Source organism: Colias croceus, chromosome 5, assembly GCF_905220415.1.
Source record: "Colias croceus chromosome 5, ilColCroc2.1".
Classification (NCBI taxonomy): Eukaryota; Metazoa; Arthropoda; class Insecta; order Lepidoptera; family Pieridae; genus Colias; species Colias croceus.
Window position 1 is genome coordinate 8,485,692 of NC_059541.1, and position 19,612 is coordinate 8,505,303.

General features: G+C 32.6%; 1 protein-coding gene and 1 long non-coding RNA gene across 3 annotated transcripts in view; both read right to left on the minus strand.

Moving 5' to 3' along the window:
- The window catches only part of LOC123691780 (roundabout homolog 2-like), a 48,765-nt gene that overhangs the window by 13,234 nt on the left and 15,919 nt on the right, over positions 1 to 19,612 (minus strand). For both annotated transcript variants that reach the window (XM_045636335.1, XM_045636336.1), the window contains exon 2: positions 4,665 to 4,790. In XM_045636335.1, coding sequence (XP_045492291.1) covers positions 4,665 to 4,713 — 49 coding nt within the window. In that variant the 5' untranslated portion in view covers positions 4,714 to 4,790. The remainder of the gene's footprint in view (positions 1 to 4,664; positions 4,791 to 19,612) is intronic.
- LOC123691781 lies at positions 3,320 to 4,194 on the minus strand. The gene is made up of 2 exons (XR_006751451.1): positions 3,993 to 4,194; positions 3,320 to 3,738 (listed from the first exon to the last, which is right to left on the minus strand). It is a non-coding gene; the product is annotated as an uncharacterized LOC123691781 (long non-coding RNA).

Below are 19,612 nucleotides of genomic sequence, written 5' to 3' on the forward strand. Positions count from 1 at the left end.
ACCTACCTGAAATGGGGGCAAACTGCAAAGCTAAATTAGTTTTTAATCCCGCAACCGACTTTCATTTTTATGTCGACGCAATATGTGTCAGTTTGTCGAACACAATAATACACACAATTTATCGCCTTAGTGGCTGTAGCCATTTCTATAATAGAAAATACGGAAGGAATCGACTAGGCGCTATATTGCTTTCTTCTGAGTTTGTTTTTGTACACATTCAGCGCGTGGGCAGATGGAATAACATACTTTGTATCCATGACTGTTTCGATAGATTTTGTTTATTTATTGTTCCTCTATAAAATCTTTGACTTTTATTGTAACAGGCTATAGGAAGCGGAAAAAATCAAATTCAAATATCTTTTCGGGTGAAGTTTGGTCTGTGGTTTGGTGTGTAAATCTACGACGTTACGTTTCATCGTTCAATAACATGTGTATCTACCGAAAAAGATGAAAACAAAATTTTCTCATTATTAATTTATTTAAAACACATTTTATGCCTAATCTCAGAATAATCTGCAGTATTAAGTTTTTCAACTCACTGAAATGCGTCGGCGTTAAAACAAAAACTGAATATACATTTGAATTTAAATAAAACAAGACATTCACACGCTGCAGATAATGGAACTAATGTATTGCACAATAATAAAACATCTGTAGGATAAAATGACACCGGTACCGAGTTTCCAAAGAGAACGGTGATTTTATTTGCTTCCGAAACGTCACCATTAATAAGATATATCGGTTTACAGATAAAAGGCCATAGTTTGCGAAATGAAAGCTATCTGATCGTATCGAGCTCACGAACAAAAAATATTAGCGATCGTCTTTACTGATTACATTTACTTATTAGGAATGACGTCTATATTTAGAAGGCATTTTGCGTTTAGAATCAAAGCGCTTAGAATTTAAGAACCTATAATTTAACCGTCACTCTTTGTATTCAAACTTCCGTTTAATTATTTATAATATATACTACAATCGAAATGGGCGTCATATACCTTCGAGCGCGAGGGTCAAAATGTTATTTTCGATAATCATAAAAGTCAAAGTTTTGTTCGAGAAGAGATACGATCCATTTTTCAAATATCCCATTGAGTACAGTGACGCACATAACCTCATTGTGAAGTACCCCAAACGATTGATTCTCTTTATTTTTATTATTGTATTTTTTCTTTACATTTCACGCGGCATCCATCATGAATTAGGCACAAAAGATAGGCATCGTTTAACATTAGCTTAACTTATTTACGCTTTGATAGCCGCCTGGGGCGCGCTTTTTGTATAGGTTCATAAACCACAGTCTAAAATTATATCATGACGAAGAGACATACTGGGGTGATAGCAAAGCCCATAGATAAGCTGTTTTTCATCAATTACAAGTTCAGTTGATTGTAAAATATGTGCAATCGACATATGCATGTAAATCTATGCATGTGTATTTTGTTAACTTAATGAATTTTGTCAATGCGTTACGCTTTCCCTTAAACTTTATTAGTCCCTGGAGAGTCGTTACGTGACATTTGTTTGTTCGACACGGTTTTTATCACGCTTTTTAAGAAATTACCATTAGTTTCTTTTTCTTTTAATGGAGTATACTATTTTTAAAACCGTATTAAGCGTAAGCCCATACCTTCCATTTTCGATACGAAAATTTTGTCGTTTTCAAAATTTATCAAACATGTTAGATACATTAAATACTTAGATATCGCTGCATACCAAAATACTACAAAAACCTAAAAATACAAGAAAATATCAGTAGATTCTTTAAAATAATTAATATTTACCAATCTAACAAATACCTAAAACAAAACATTAATTAAAATCAAGCTTCACCCATGAAATTAGTATAATTTAATATCCAATTACGCCCCTCGAACTAAACAGAAATTTCCTGCAATTAGCCACATTTTCGAAGCGGTGACAAATTGTGGTAATGTCTAACTGGTACAAATCTAAGATGGTACGGTGTGGCACTAGTATAGATATCGAGCGAGGGACCGACCCCTTGGGGGCTATTAGCGCCTTGAACTTTGACTGCACCGTGAATTCTTTATGTAAGAATGCAAACATATGGAACGAATTTACGGCTGTTAAATCACTGGTTAACGTCAATATTTTGATTTCGATTTTGTTTGTTAACCCTAGAAAGATAATCATATTGAGTAATACGGGAAAGATAGTCATGCGTCAAATTTACGCATGTTTTTTAGTTAGCTCTAAGTCGCGGTATATTGTTTTTTTTCTATAAATTGTAAGTTATTATATATTTACAGATATGTTAGAATAATTAATATTACAAATAATTTATTTTTAATTATTTTTATACATATACTAAAACGAAAACATTACACGTCTACAATTCTTGTAACACGTATTATTTCTAATAAAAACTTATTTTTGGCCACAATTATCAGACTTTTTTATATCTTATATATATGTTGTACATATACTTATATAAAAAATAGTGAGAAACAAGTTTAGCACATATCAACGTATGCTCACGACATAATATAACGATGTTACATTTTTTGCAGGAGGAATTTGCCTTTCGTCATATTTCAGAAGGACAAATCGTATAGTAAATACGTTTTTTTTTTTTACGGAAGGCCTCCTCAGTACTTTCTTACGATGTACCAGATACTTCATTTGGCAACAACTTGGAGATATTATCACGCAAATATCTTATCAAAGCTGGTGATTCTAAACACCCACGCATAAACAAAGAAGACGGTTCCATGCTTCTATATTTCATGTTTTTTTGACTCGGATGTTTTTGTGCTTTGATGTTAACATTGTGGCTATAAATTTAATATGCAATACCCAAGCAATTTTATTGATTCCATAAAATAAAGCCATTGGCCATCTCATTGTCTTACTACTATTGAACATCAGGGAACACATTCGGTCTAATGCATCTACTTCGCCTTTTGCTTGAATGTAATATATCATCTTTGCTTTGTACCTCATCGGGAAAAGCTTCTTCTGTGTCACTTTGCTCGTCATTTTCAATTTCGTGGTCCTCCTACTTCCCTATCGGTTTCTTCACAGGGACCCTCATCGCTTTGCATAAGAGCGGCTAGTATACAATATTCTTCCAATTTTCTATCCCCAATTGTTTTCTATATTTGCTTCAATATGTATAAAAATAAATTTTTAACATAAGTCACAATATACAGTAAAAATAAGCTAAAAAATATTCAAACTACCATAGAAGTCAAAATCTTAAAAGTCACGGTAAAGATAATCATGCGTAGAGGAAAGTCACCAAATATGGAATACCTACCATTTTGTTTTTGGGATATAAAAATAAAACTTCACATAAATTAAATCAGTTTATTGTTTTTACTGATCAGTCATACATCTATAAGTAGTAATTAACAGCCTTTAACCAAATATATCAGTAATCAAATTAAAATATTACACAAAAAACAAAATCACAAAAGAGTAACCAAATATGGAATAGGTACCCATTTATGGAATATAAGCAAAAATCAACATAACAAGTACAAAAATGTAATGAATATCTTTGAGATCAATTAAATGAATATAACATATTGTGATAAATGAAAGAAGTTACGTAATTACTTGCAAAAGTCACAAATCCAGATCCATCTGGACCAGCACATCATAATGTGTTCAGAGCCCATACATCAAGCGTTTAATTCAACTTTCTCCACTTTCATCCATGGAAAGAAGTCTTGAACAGAACCTCCTGACTCTGCTGATGCATGTATGTTACTAAAAACAAACATTACATACAGTTTTTAAAGAAATAATAGCAAGTTTATAATATTCCATAATTAGACACCGACGACTGTCCATATTTGGATTTTTATACTAGTCCAAACTCTTCTAAATATTTTTTCATTTCACAATATTTTAAAGACAAAAGATCACAAAATGGTGAAATAAACATAATACCAATATACTAAATAGTATAACACTTATCGAAAACAAAACATAATAGCCGGTAATACTCATTTATTACTTACCTTAAAAAATTTCTGCACGGCAGCAAAACAAAACACGCCTGCTACATGTAAACCGTTCGCGCAAATAATTCGATGGTGTTAGTGCGATATTTAGTACACCAAATGAAACAGAAGATGGTCGAATGTTGCGATTCATACTTATAGTCTTAGAGAAATGAAGGAATTCCATATTAGGATACTATTCCATATTTGGTGACTTTCCTCTAATTTTGACTCACGTAGTCGTTATAGGTATTTCAAAATTGGTTACTCTAACTTTATTGAGACGTATACCATAGGGTAGCTCTTAGTGACTTATGAAATGTCCTATAAGCACAGTTAAGGATTCGCGACATTTAAAAAGATAAAGCTATATTTCGAAAACGCAGGAGTCATTTTGACGCACACTATCTTTCTAGGGTTAAATACCTAGAGATTATCCATAACTTTAAACTATACTTACTTAAAAGCTAATTATGGAGTGATTATAATACAATTAAAATTTCCAATCATGTATTACCTACGTATAGAACAAATAATAAAAAATGCTTTGTAGATTTAATAAAATTATTTCACTCCTGTGAAAATTAAATATGTACCTACATAAAATTCACTAGTAAGTAACTATAGATCATAATCAAGAGTTCTTAACTATGGGTTATTTTTAATTTAATCTATAAAGACAATGCTTACCAAAACAGAACAGTCCCAAAAGAGACGTCACCAATTTTAAGATGTCCATGGCGACACCGCACTACCACTGTGTGTGAATCCTTAATTTAACTCTATGTGTGATCATATTTCTTCTTTCTCTCTCATCTGAAACAAAAGAAACGTACGTTCAAATTGAGTAAAGTAGTTCCAAAAGAATAATAAGACATGTCATCTTTAAAAATTTTTAATGCGATATGGTTAAACACCTTATTATTATACACTCTTCTTTATTATTCAAGTACGTGTTTAGTATTTATCCATTCAAATTTAGCTTTCCGCACGCGGCTTTGCTCGCGTGCACTTCAGTTTATCGCGCGACAGTCGTTCCCTTTACAAATTTCTATATTATTATCAAGTCAAGTTAAATTTAACTGTTAAATCTAAGGCTTGCCCTTAATTATATTTATCAATGAATATTATTATAATAAAATCATAAATCACCAAACAGATATTAGGCAGATACCTACATGGGGTCAGATTTTAAGAGGTTATGAATTATACCAGATAAGCTTTTAATATGTCGAAATTGAGGAATTAATTTTAATACTACTAAAAAATAAATCCTTACTTAATCACGCCTAAACTACTGAACCAATTTGCATGAAATTTGGTATGGAGATATTTTGATACCCGAGAAAGGACATAGGCTACCTTTTATTGCGAAATATGTACCACGGGCGAAGCCGGGGCGAACCACTAGTAAAAAATAAATTAAATCATCTCGTTAACGATATCTAATTTAAGTACAACTTGACATTCAACCAAGTCAGTAGGTAATAGGATCATGAAGGGATCAGTTATAAAATTGACAGCTCTAATTGGGAGTGACATTTCCTTCACAACATCAATACTATTGGAAATATATTAAAACTATTCTCTAAAGAATATGTATGATAAACATTCGGAAATGAACCCTTTATTCTACAAATTAAGATTGAAATTTGTTTCGACACAAATCTGCGGGTAATAACAGCTATTGAAGTACTAAGGCTAACCCTTTACACTGTTTATATTGTTATGAATACATCGTACGACCCTGATTTAAGTTTCAAGCACAAATTAATTTAGCTCAACTACACTTGATATAAACTTCCGTCATAGAGAAGTGGGCTGTAGGTATATTCATTAGATTTAAATTTACGAGCAAAAGCTACGATTATTATAGTGCAAGTACCTACTTAAAAAGAGATCATATCATCGCATTTTTAATGTTATTTAAAAATCAACAATGATGAAAAAATGTTATTAGAATAATTGACAGTTTAAATAACTAAATATAAACCAAACATGTACTAAATAAATTACCAAATTTTAATTTTAAAAGAATAGTCATACAACAAAGACAATAATACAAAAATGTTTACAAAATATTATTTAGTTAAGAGACCTTAAAATTAAACATGACCTGGCTATATTACGTTGGATATAATTACATATATTTATAACTATGTTGATAAAAAATCCAATAACAATATGCTCCTGTACAAGCTACTGAAAGAACATCTTAAATAATCTGTAACATATTGCGGCATACGACACGCTGAGCTATAAATATATGAGATTAAGGTGACCAATATAACTATAAATTTTGCTCGTAGCACAGATAACTAAATGTCGTAGCCACAAATAATATAATGCTACTAGTAGTCGTACCTAACAACCAATGCTAACATATCTACACTAATATAATAAACCTGAAGAGTTTGTTTGTTTGTTTGAACGCGCTAATCTCAGGAAATAGTGGCCCGATTTGAAAAATTCTTTCAGTGTTAGATAGCCCATTTATCGAGGAAAGCTATAGGCTATATATCATCACGGTAAGACACACAGGAACGGAGCACTGTAGGTAAAACCGCGGAGCACAGCTAGTATTTTCATAATACCGTTGCAATAGATAACTAAAACGTGTACGTGACGTGTACAATCACCATTTATATTTTAATCAGTAATAATAGATTGGGTCTGTTAATTCAGAGGATAATGCGGCTCAATAAACTGTATTAGCGTTATTCGGATTTAATATCGAACCTAAAATCCAATGTAATATTGATGATTTAGATTGCAAACGGTAATGCTATGTATTACTCTAATCGCTAGATTAAACTAAATTTAATAACGCCAGTGTAGATAATATTATGCTTAGAAGTGATACGTTTAATGATAGAACTTGACAGTTTGTACGCATAACTAACACTGCATAATAGAATCGAAATATGTTGTATTACAATATCATTTGCAAATATGTTTTAGATGCTGAATAGACAATTCAGATAGACATACAGATTTACGGTTTCTAAAATGTTGGGCACCCTCAGCAAGCCTATCAAAAGGTTCTAGATGTGATCCCTTGTGAATACTAATAAAAAAGGCAGTAGAACTTAACACCTACATCTGCCCCATACCCCACACGTTCATAGCTCCTCACGACATATAAACTACGCTTTCCCATGTCTTTCCCGTGTTTATCTTCTCCACTTCACATTTATTTTAATAATAAACTATCTGTTTACTTTAAACTTATATTTTATACATTCACTAACAATCTCCAAGTTCAAGCTCAGTTCTCACGCATATGCCAGCAACAATCGGTTAACCAAAACAAACGTAGCCAAGGTTAAGATTAAAATTTATTGCCACTTGAACGATGACGGGCCGCCAGTTACTAGAAAAAATGATTGCTTCTTAAAACAATCGACTCCTTCGCTACTTTAATGGTTGAGCTTTAAGTGAAACAATTAATTATACCTATCTACGTTCGTAGCCTGAAATTATGTTCCAGACGTAATAAAACATTTTTAAATGAAACGTGATATTTCAGTCAACTTTTAAGAAATATCTAAGCTCTTATCCATACGGTACACCGTATATGCCTTTTCAATATCTATTAATGAGACCAATTAAAAAAGGATTAGATAGTTAAATTTCGTTATGTCCCTAACATGCAAATACTGTATAATTGTGAAAACTCATTGATAATAAATGGTGCATTAAGTATTTTTAATTGATGTCAAATTAGAGAAAGACAGACAAATTATTATTTTCTATGATAATTCAACTCCTAACTAAATCATTCATTCAAATAAATATTTAATCCCACGTTAATCAGCACTGTCATCGGAATAGTTACAACCAGAGTTACGCAAACATTCCTCAGGCTTCAACAGCTCATAATTGACAGTACAAATATTTAAATAAAATGTCTCGCTACAATAACATGGTTGGTGAAGACTCTCAAACGCATAATGCGATTGTTGACATTTTGCTTCGAGGTGCGGTCTCTAGATATCTTTAGCACATGCACTAAGCGTCGGTTTTCATGTTTATTTTTCACACACTACGTAATAACGTATGTACGTACACACTGTGTGTTAAATCGCTTTATATATACTTCAGATTAACAAAATCAACATAGACCTCCCTAAATATGGACGTATGATTTCTCAACACTATAAGGCAACAGTCGCCGTGTCAACAAAATTACAAAACATAACAGTAATCGTGAAACCCAAGTATTATATGAACACGTGAGATCAAAGCGCAGCTTTATCAACCTGCTGTACAAGTAAATAAAAATATACTTTTGAATAATGTTTGTTATGGCTACAGCTTCCATATTAACAATAAAGAAACAAGTGTCGACATGTATTAGACCCACACAAAGAGCGATTGATCGCTGGGGCCTTGTAAAATATGAACGCCGCGGCCGCTCCAATTTTGGAATTGATTAATTGTCGGTCATGAGTGAGATGTGGCATCTAAAAAACAATTAAAACGACCCGTTTAGTTGTCGTCGCGACAAATAGTTTTTTATTTTTATCTAAATCGGCACTCAGATTTTTTTTTCTATTAACATATCGCTGTCAGTTAATGAGTAAGTTGTGTTTCAGATTTTGTTAACAAATCGGCAGTTATATTGCAATCGATACTAGCGATATTGATTTCACAATCAAAAGTTGTTGTAAAAGAAAACATTTGATATTGTAAACGTACAAACTACAAGCAGTCACAACATACAATGCACTTAATATAGCCCAATCAAAATTATTACGCTGGCAATATTACGAACCTAAATAGCTGTAATGTGTCCGAATTCATTTAATTTGGTATGTAAATTCGAGCAGTTTGTTTTTTTACAAGTGACAATTAAGAGCGTGATGAAAAGAGACTCAACAGTTGCCAAGAATTTTAACAACAAAACGAGGATGGTGTCTTATAACTCTTGTTATTTTACCAACATTGGTTAAGCATTCTTTAGGTTAATCGACATTACAAAACGAAGCAGGATTATGTATCTTTTGTTGCGTTATCTTCATTGCATTCGTTAAATTCGCACGAAATCGTCCCACAACACCAATTGAAACGTATATTTTTTTAATCGGAGCCGTTGTCTGATCTGTGGATTAGTCTGGCTTAAAGTTTTGTTGAATGGCGTCGGTGCGTGTACCGTCAAATATTGCACAAGTTTTTGTCAAAGTTTCCGACAAAGCCTTACCAGTCTAACAATAGTATATTTTTGTCCGTGCGGTCTCGGCTGACAGTTTGCGTGATGTATTGGACTGGGATAGCGGATTATTTTTACCCATTTCACGAAGTTTGCATGCACTATTGTATACGCCGGAAGCGGTTCTCCAAAGCAGCTAAGTGATTGTCGGGTATGGGATTTGAGATTTCGTTTGAAATCTTATACTAATTTGGCAAAAAATTGAAGCACTTTGGCGTGCCTACAATCTACATACGTATATGTATTTAAATGAGAACTAGTAATGCAAAGTCAAGCAAAACGAACATCTCGGTTGTAGGTTAAAAAAGAAAATAAACTACCTACATTTTTGTATCATTTTTACAATCATAAAAATTGTTAATCAAAATTTGATACTGTAGATAAATCAAATATGCACGTATAAAATATTTGACAATTCCGCTCATAAAAGTAAGTAAAAACATTTTAAAATAACAGAATAGCAGCCGAGTTTCACCGGGACAATAAAAGCGTAATATTCATATGGAATGATGTGTGGCAATAAAATAAACTCAATGCTTTTACACCTGCGTCAGTTATTGTGATATTTAACACCTATAAATGTGATTTTAATAAAAATAAAAGTAATGTGCCATGTTTTCAATAAAGGTAGGATTATGTTGAACACGGCTTTTATAGTTTTCGAGTGATTGAACGTATGCTAAAAATAACATCTTTTAACATTGTTATCAACTTTAGGTATTGTTTTTATTTCAAGCACTCAGCAATCTAAACATAAAATATTAGATAGTTAACTTTAGTTAGAATAAAAATATACCTTTTCTTCAAATGAATTCCTTTTAAATTTTCTTTCATAAATAATATACAATAATAGTAACAATGTTTATGTTAATAGTAATCCATATCAATTGCTCATGTCACTACAGATGCTTTTATCTGTTAAATATTTCTTCCTGAAAACACAAAACATTCAAACTTCATCGCTAATCTTTCATAAATAAACGACTAACCTTCTGAATAATATGTTCACGAACATTTCAAAATATATCATCTAATTAACTGAGACCTACTTAAAGAAGATAAATCACGGTTTGAATTACAACATCGGAACGTTTTGCAATGCGCAGATGAAACAAATTTTTTATAATATCACCAACTTTGATGTTCAAAATAGAGATGTCAAAATGTGGAAAGAACAACTTTTAGTTTATGGTGGTGGCAGTTACCGATCAAAGTTTACCGATGGCGCCATCGTTATGAAATACAGATAAAAAATATATATATAGTCTGTCGAAATTCTGCGCAAACAGGACGAGTCTGTGAAATTGTACAGAAAATAGTTTTATACTCTTTGGTTGAAAATACGAGGGTGAAACGACGAAACTGAATCAATGTCGAATATATTATTCTGTGGTTACATTACAGTGATAGTAATTTATTGAATATGTTTGAGAATTTCAATTTGTAATATGCAGGTACAGAATTCAAACATTACGATAATGAGGTTAACGTTGTACGTAATGATTTTTAATTTTCACATAATTATTAATTATAAAAATCCATATTATTATGTAATTAGGTAACAATTTTAAATAGGTACATCAACATCTTTTTCTTACTTGATTGCAAAAAGTCACAAGTTTTACTGAGACAAATATACTGTTTTCATTGTAATAATAATATAATTACCCTATTTTCACAAAATTGCGTATATTGAGTCATAGCTATTAATAGATGTATGTTACCACTGTGTTTTATATTATAGTAGTTATTGTACTGAATGAAATGTGTCTTATATTGTAAGGACAATGTGTACCCTAGTTAACGATAACCCGCGTGGATTATCATGTTCATATCATTTTTAAGAATTCCTGATCTGACACAAGACCTATGTGTCATAATTTATGTTGTTAGTTATTATCATCAAGGAATAAAGGAACCGCTTATTCTTTAAGATAATAATTAACTGACAACATTGATGATGTAATTTTCTCGTATTAATTATGAATTATAAAATATGAATTATACGAGAAAATTACATCATCACTGTCACTTCTTTAATGAAATTTAAATAAAAAATATTTATAAGGTAAATTAAATTGTTAAATAATTATTTTCAATAATTTAATATTTTGCTGTTATTAAATTATATTGGGGATAATTATTAAAAATATAAAAGGTAATAAATAGAGCTTAAAGCTTATTAGGTTATAATAATGTATAGGTAACTAATAATGTAAAACATTGTATATCTTCCAGTAATTTCTTTAGCTTGTAACAAAATATTAATTTCACTGGCATTCATTTTCAACGAAACAATACGTTCTATTTATTAAATTAATAAAACTGTCATAATTTTTATTTCAAACCGAACTAGTTTCCGAACTATACTTAACCTTGTTTGGAAAAGTTGGAGCAGCATGGACTGGACTCCAGAACGCTCGCAATTTAAGGTCCATTGTCTCATTGACAATACTCAGAACAGGTAGCTGTAAAAATCATACTTATTTTTTTTTGCATTTTAATTTTAACAAACTCAAGCCCCGCCAAGATAGGCGAGATTGTGGTTCTAAATTATTTTACATTCACTAATTGATTTCAGTTGTTGTTTTAAACTTTGGCCTATTTTAAATTTTTGTAAGATATATTTTGAACATTGAAAAAAAAACTTAAGTTACATAAAAACCTATTATTCAGAATACAATTTGTTCATTAATATTTTTTTATTATTAGCTGAATATTTTTCAACTACACCAATAAAATCTAGATATAAATTAAACAATTTTCATGGTAAACTTTTTTTTCGATTCCAAGTTATTCAAAGAAATATTAAAGAGATTAAACTATCAAAAAGTAAGTCCCATTTGTCCCCTAGAACGTAGAAACTAAAAAGCATAAGTGCATAGATTATTTACGTGACGCGACTTGCATAAACTTAGGAACTCAACCGAGCGAAACTTGGAGTCGTGTCAAACTTTTATCTAAATGGCATCATAATTTTAGTTTTTAACAGTTCTTGCAAAATTATTAGGTTTATTACGCGGTAGATGCACCTTTATAAAGATAGAGGTAGTACATGTAGTTTTAATTCATATGTAATTGCACAGTTATTTGCGAATTATAGAGGTGCGAACTGCGAATATTTATTACGTTTCTTTTTCGTTTGAGCTTCGTTCAATATGTTAGCAATATCCTCTTACACATGTAGGTACTATAAAAACGCAAAATTTTACAGCATGTTCTTTGTGGGAAACATAATATGCCATAAAAACGCAAGAAGCAAAGACTTAATTATTTCTTATGAATTATTATTTATGTACGTATAAATTTTTAAGTTGATTGCACTCCGGCAGCTGCATGTGTAAATCTTCTCGGACCGTCAATAAAACTGTATAATGACTCGTGTCTGTAGGCGGAGTGTCAAATTTTCCACCTCATTTAATGTTTCTTTGCCTTTCAAGTTCGCGGCTAATAACAGCCAATTTGTATTTGATGTCCCGCTTACATGTGCTTATTCCTTTTAGGTAGTCATACACACCGTTTATTTAGAGTTGTAACTAATTATGGGCGTCTTCGTTCAATATTACACATCACTTTTACGACATTCTACAACTTTCTTTTAAATAAAGAACGAATTTTAATTCACAGCACATTTTTCTGAACACAGTTGAAGAGTGAAAAGAGAAATATCTCGTGTTTCAAATGCTATTCAAATATGTCTCCTCTGAATATGACTAACGTAGATATCTATACAGTTCATTAGCTTTGAAGCGTACCTGTCACAATTTACAACTAATTAATTCGCAAATCTCGCAACAAAAAGTGCATTTCCGCGGACGCCTTTGATGTACTGGAATTTCTCGACTTGGATGTTGATTCATCGTGCCAGTTTATTTTTGTCTACGTCGTCTGCTTGTACGGCTGTTAAGCGAAGCTCCGTTTGTTTTGCCCGTGTCCGTTAACCACTGCGATTAAACAACCACAGTCATTGCACAATGTTTAACCAAATGTTTCCACTATCGTACCACGCGTGCTATCAAAATATTGACCCTCTTATCCGCAATGAGTTACGTTCAATACATGTGTGAGCACCTTTTTATTTGCGTACCCTATTAGACAGCACTTAATAGTGTAAGCAGTCGACATTAAAAAAATATTTGAGTAAGTGTCGCCGCGTCGATGCGGTAAATCGAAAACAAACAAAGAATTTCGTCTTATCAAACACTCATTATGTAGTTAGCTACCTAGTTATTTTTTGCTCGTCGAACCTCTAAATCGGCTCATTATGATCATTTATTTAGGTCCATTTTTTGTCGGAAGGGATGATTTTAAACATAAAGGGTGGCCACGCAACAATTAAGGAGCAGTTAGTTAAAAAAATGTCACCCTTTTAAAGGCTTTGGTGCTCTTAAAAAACGGTCAGTTTTTATCACCTGGGTTGGAAGTCACAAAATGTTTATCGCCACTCAACGACATGTTGATTTATGTTTCCACCCTGTTGAGGACTGGGACTCGACAGAAATGAATTAGACTGTTTAATTGGTCATTTATTTTCGAAGATAATGTCGGTCATCCAGTTGTGAGAGTTTTAGGTCACTGAAGTGGCACTCTAGCGATAAAATTGAATTGTTATTTCAATGAAATACTTCCTCCCGATTTTTTATAGTGAACACCGATACGAAAATAAATTTGGACTACGGCTGTTGATCTAAGTTCAGATTTATTACTCATAATTGCCATGCAGTGTCGGTATCTCATGTATTATGGATTAAGCCCGAGAAATATGATGGCTTTAAGACAAAAGATGCGCGGGCAGACCTTAAAAAGGTGGCTAATGACCGGCTTACACTTTCCGAAGCCCACCCGTGACGGAAAAATTAAAGGCTTATCTCCAATTATTCTTAATTGGAGGGTCTAAAAGTATAGATTGAATTTCAAAGACTTTGATTGATGGCCTTAAATCAAACCAGTGTCGGCGATAATGGGTTATATCAAAATTTTAATATATTTTATAGGCAATTTATTCAAATAACGTCAATTCATCATATCGATAAAATTGAATCTTTTACATACGAAGTATGTACACATAACAATGACGCAGTGTGGATTTATTTTATAACCAAAACACCAGTAAAATGAAGCGAGCGAATAGAATGACTCACAGTAAAAATAAATAAAACACGCGTTTACCCGAATAAACACTGAATAATATGTTTCTAAGTTACAACAACAATAACAGCGCACCTTTATAACAGGCGATTGAGTCGTGGTAATGAATTGTTAACATCCAGCGCTGGATATACAACGCGAGCTTTATAAATCTGTTTAGAATATATTGCGTTATTTACAAGCGGTCTATCGGTAGAATAACAAAGCGGTGGAATGTTTGTTTTTTCACTAAGCTTTATATTGATAACGTGTGGGCTAACGTTTCCACATGCAGCCATTGAACGGCCAATAGTCAGGATTCCCATAAACCCCCACATTCAATGTTTACAACGATTGCATACATTTTATTTTTTGTAGAGACATCGAAATATGAATGTTAATTTTGTATTGATGAAAAGAAGATTACCTAGTGCTGAAATAAATTCCTTGCGTTTAAAAATACAAATTATATTTTTGAAAAGAGATATAGCTTGAAGAACATCACAAAGCTAAAGAGTGACTTTTAATATTATATGTATTTACATATAAATATTTAACCCATACCAAAGTTGCGATAAGGATTACACGCTTACTTCAAGCATTAAAGCCATAAAGCCTCCAGATTTCATGCACAATGACGCATTGTTTCCCAAAACCCACAACAATGGCAGTGCTACGTAATTCTCTCTAAGTCCACTAAATAAAGACTTTCCTAGCAATTTTAATGAAACAACTTAGAGACCAGTATCGTTTTAATTGGTTAAACAAAAACTCCTAAATGAAGTGTTTGTGGCGAGGACTTCAGTTTTTGTTCCAGCTGTTTGCGGAAACAAAGCCCATTCATGAGTACACACTCGAAAGTTTTCTGTCATTATTAAGTTGTGCAACTTGATATTTTATTTTACTTCGGCCACATTTCGTTTTTGAATAATGAACAATAACGCGTTACGCGACTCGTATTGAAAGTTTGAACTATGCAGCTCGGTTTTTTAATTTTTATTTATTTTTGTTTTTCGTTGTAAATTAATGAATAAAATTAAGTGCAAAGGTAGGTAGGGAACTTATACATTTTTATAAAATTGGATAAAAACAAATTACTCTATCTTCTCGAGAAGCTCAGTAAAAAAAAATTGCATCATAAAATTGATGACGATTAATGCATTTATGTTCGAGCTCTTATATTTTGCAGCTCATATATATGGATGATCATAATATTATTTAACTAAGAATACGTTCACTTCAGGAACGAAAACCTGAAAACGTTACAAATGAAGCAATCTGTAAAACACACGTACAATGAACGCAATATAAAGACAATAAGTCACAATTTAGTCATAATGCCTTAATGACCGAAAGATCTTCGAAACGACCACCGAAGTTATTTGCGGTGAAATGGGCCGCTATTCTGGACAATGTCAATGAAGTAAAATAGAGATCGCCATCGGATATGGGCGGGAATGAGACAGTTAATTCTAATTATGGCCGTATTGTGAGCAGAAATTTTATTGCTATCTCATTGGCGCGTTCATTACCACGACCGCCGTAATTGTGTTCTATTGTGCACAGTTCGCCATCATTTTTGTGCAAACCGTGTGAATCTGGACGAGGGGGACCTAATTTCTAAGTGCACGGTGCCTCTCACTCAATGTTTACCCTCGAAAATCAGATGAAACAATTTGATAGAGTAGTTAATCCAGCAGTATATTGATTGCATTTATAGTCCATGGAATTTTAAAAACAGATTAATTCGATCGTTCCCAGCTTTTTGCTCGTGGATAAAATGGATGCCATTATTGTATGTTTATTTTGGGCGTGCACGTTGGCCTTTCAGACAGCCACTGATAGACTTTTCATCGCGGGCTGTCGGAACGATTAGCATCCTGACAGCTAATTTATATACTCTACTAGTTGTTCTATTTCTGGAGACATCCCTAGATGAGCTTGCGACTTGCCAAGAATTGAGGAACTCTGGTAATGTTACTTGACTAATGCATTTCACTGTTTGTAACATATCGTCGCATATGTGTTTCATATTATATTTAGATTTAATGACGTTATTTATTGCTGCTATTATCTCAAGCAAAAAAATCCTGTTATCTGAAGAATAAAATGGTCGTAAATATTTTCACATGTAGTAACTTTTCAATAAATTGTTTTTAATTTTTTCTTACTAATTATTATTAATTATTATACAAACGATTGCAGATGTTTCTATGACATTTTATTCATTTTAAAATGAGCATTTAAAAATATTTACTTAGCTAAAAAGATTAATTTCATAACGTTTATAACTTTAAACGTTCCCTATGAAATAGGGACTAACAGATACAATATCGATAGATTATAGCAGCTGTGAGTCGCTCACACCTCATTGCTCTTTCCATGACATTGCGTTATGCCATAAAACTTATCAACTTTTGTAATAATGTTCGTGCAGTTCTACGAATTTAGTACTATATGTCGTAACAAATTGATAAACAAAGCTTTAAAAGGCATAGTAAAATATTTACTGTAACAAAATTTAATCTACCAATCCAGAAAAACATTTTCTATTAATTTATTTCAAGTAAAATTACTTCACCAACCATTTGATTGCACACCTACACACTTTAGGTATACATTAAGCATTGTTTTGGTCGTAACAAATTGTATTTGCATCGAACAGCTCGAAGCTAAATCTGGAAGCGATTTAGAGTACGGATTCCTCCGACAAATTATTTAAGTACAAAATTGGTTCGACATTTCAACTCTTTAATGGGCTTGTTAAGCCGTTAAATAGTTGACATGCCACACGGAAAACTATATATAGATAGTAAAACGTATGTAATAAAAGGGTTGTCTTTACATCAATTGAAACTAATATTTTCAGAGATTTTATTACGACACGCTTTTACTTTTAATACAAAGCATCTGGCGCTTTAACGATAATTGTTAATTGTTCTTTCAAGAAACAAGCTAGAATTGAGAATAAATTTTAGGGCAATCGCACATTACTTATGGGCTTTTATAGTCACATAAATTTTACAGAAATGTCTCACCCATCTCCAAGTGTGCCATCCTCCTAAAAGCATAGAACATTTCTCGGCAATAAATTATCGAATGAACGCACTAAAATAGCGTAACACCCCAACGCATGGGAACCGCGACCCAGAGCGACCCCTTAAACTAAAAGTCTACAAATCAGTCCCTCGGATTCAAATCAAAAACATATCAGAAGGAGCCCAAAAACGATTAGACATGCCCGTTCAATAAACAATTTATAACGCTAAAGAAATTACTCAAACAAATGATAAATGCATCAGTCACGCGATGAAAGACTACGTAAATTGGAATGAGGAAGTCGGAACAATGAGTGAGGGAGACACAGCCGGAAGCATCGCAGATTTTTCCCTGTTATCCCAAACAACAATAGGCCTCAGCTTTTATATCTACCTAGACAGAGTCTTTTGTTTAATTAATTATCCACCGGATAGAATAATTAAGCTAAAATATGGAGCCGTGATTACAGCAACCCCGTTCTAAGTATTAATATCAGATGTTCATTGTTCATATCAAATGACGCGTATTCGGTTCCTTTCATTTTATCTCTAAAGATGAATTAGATTGTTGTGCACTATTGATTTTTTGCAAGGCGACAAATTATATGAGCGGGCTTTGAGCGGGTTATTAAAAATAAAATTTAATTACCATCTTCAAATAAATTTAAAAGACCATCTTCTCAACATTTCCATAACAATAAAACCAAAAACTGTTAGAAGTTATCATAACAATTCTATTATTAAAGCCATGGGAAAGCTTTCATCTAATCCGAAAATCACTAATCGCTCATCGTTCATGTCAGCGACAGTTTTCTCACAAAGTAGTAATCGGGCGTGAACACAAACATTCAGTTTCATGGCACCAGCCATTATCAATCAGAGTACATTCGCAGCTGATAATGTATCGTCAACAGTCCAACATTTAATTGTTGATGGATCGCCATGGGTCTCGGACAGGCGAATTTCACGGGCGAATATCATATTCCAAGGAAAAATCAGCCTTGCATGTACCTATTCAATGTGAACGGCTATTATATCCATCTCTCCATCACACCCTCCATAGGAAATGATACGAAATATTACAAAAGCAAAGGGCAAATGGAAATTGTAATTCATTCGATTTTCATATAACTGACTGATAGATTTAAAACGACTCTCAACACGGCAGCTGTTAATATTTTTATATGATTACCAGAAGCATCTTGAATTCTCAAGAAATTCAATTGTTTGCCTTACACTTTAGATAATAAAAATGTGGGGGCTTAAAAATGTTATTGTAACAATCGAGGTCGAGCGTCTCTAGATGGGTGTTCTAAAGTCATAAAAAGTTATTATATTTTTTTAACCACCGTCTTATCTCAGTCCCTAACTACTGAAGTTGCATTTTGATATATTTGTTCTAGCCTGATAAGATGGTTAAGTAAACTGTATTTAAGTGTAAGAGGGGCCGCTGTAAGTGATTTCCAATGGGTCGTTCATTATAATGTGAGTAATTTGTATCAGTTTGTCATTCGAAGTGTGTGATAAAGTTAAGACAGTATAATTTAATTTATAGCCACGTGTTGGGTATCACTATCAATATGAAAGCGATCGCCCACATCACCAATTACCTATTCGATAAGGGACTTATTTACGAGCTCACTTGGTCGGGTAGCGTTCTGTATTAAAATTCATTGTTTCTGTTATCCTCAGTATGGGAGAAGCGAGGTCATCACAATATATCTCCGCTTTATCAGTAACAGAAATAGGCTTTTAAAGTTGAGCGCGGCAGATAACGCATAAACAGTAATTACATGACCTAATCGAATTGGAAACGTCCCGGCCTATTGTCACATTCATCATGTGCTTCAAAGTAAATTTTACAGGATCGTCAGATATCATAAATTTCTAACTGAAATTGTATTATCAAGCATTCAAAGAGGATAAGAGGATACTTTTACGGTTCTAAAGTGTTCATAAAATGTTGATAAAGTTGCCCGTCCCGCGGCAAAGTTTTATTAAATTCGATAAGAGTGGTGCTATCAATGTAACTTTATAGGTTCCGTACACGAAAATCTAATTAATTTTATTAGGATATATTTATTAAAACTTTTTACGGGAATATACTTCGTACATATTATCTTGTTTCTATGGGGGCTTTATGAAATCTTGGCATTATTAACGATTTTTGATATCTCACGTAAGTTTTGATAACTTTCATGTTTGGCCTCTGCATCTTATAAATTTGATCATACTACTTTTATGTTCTCATCCACCAGGGA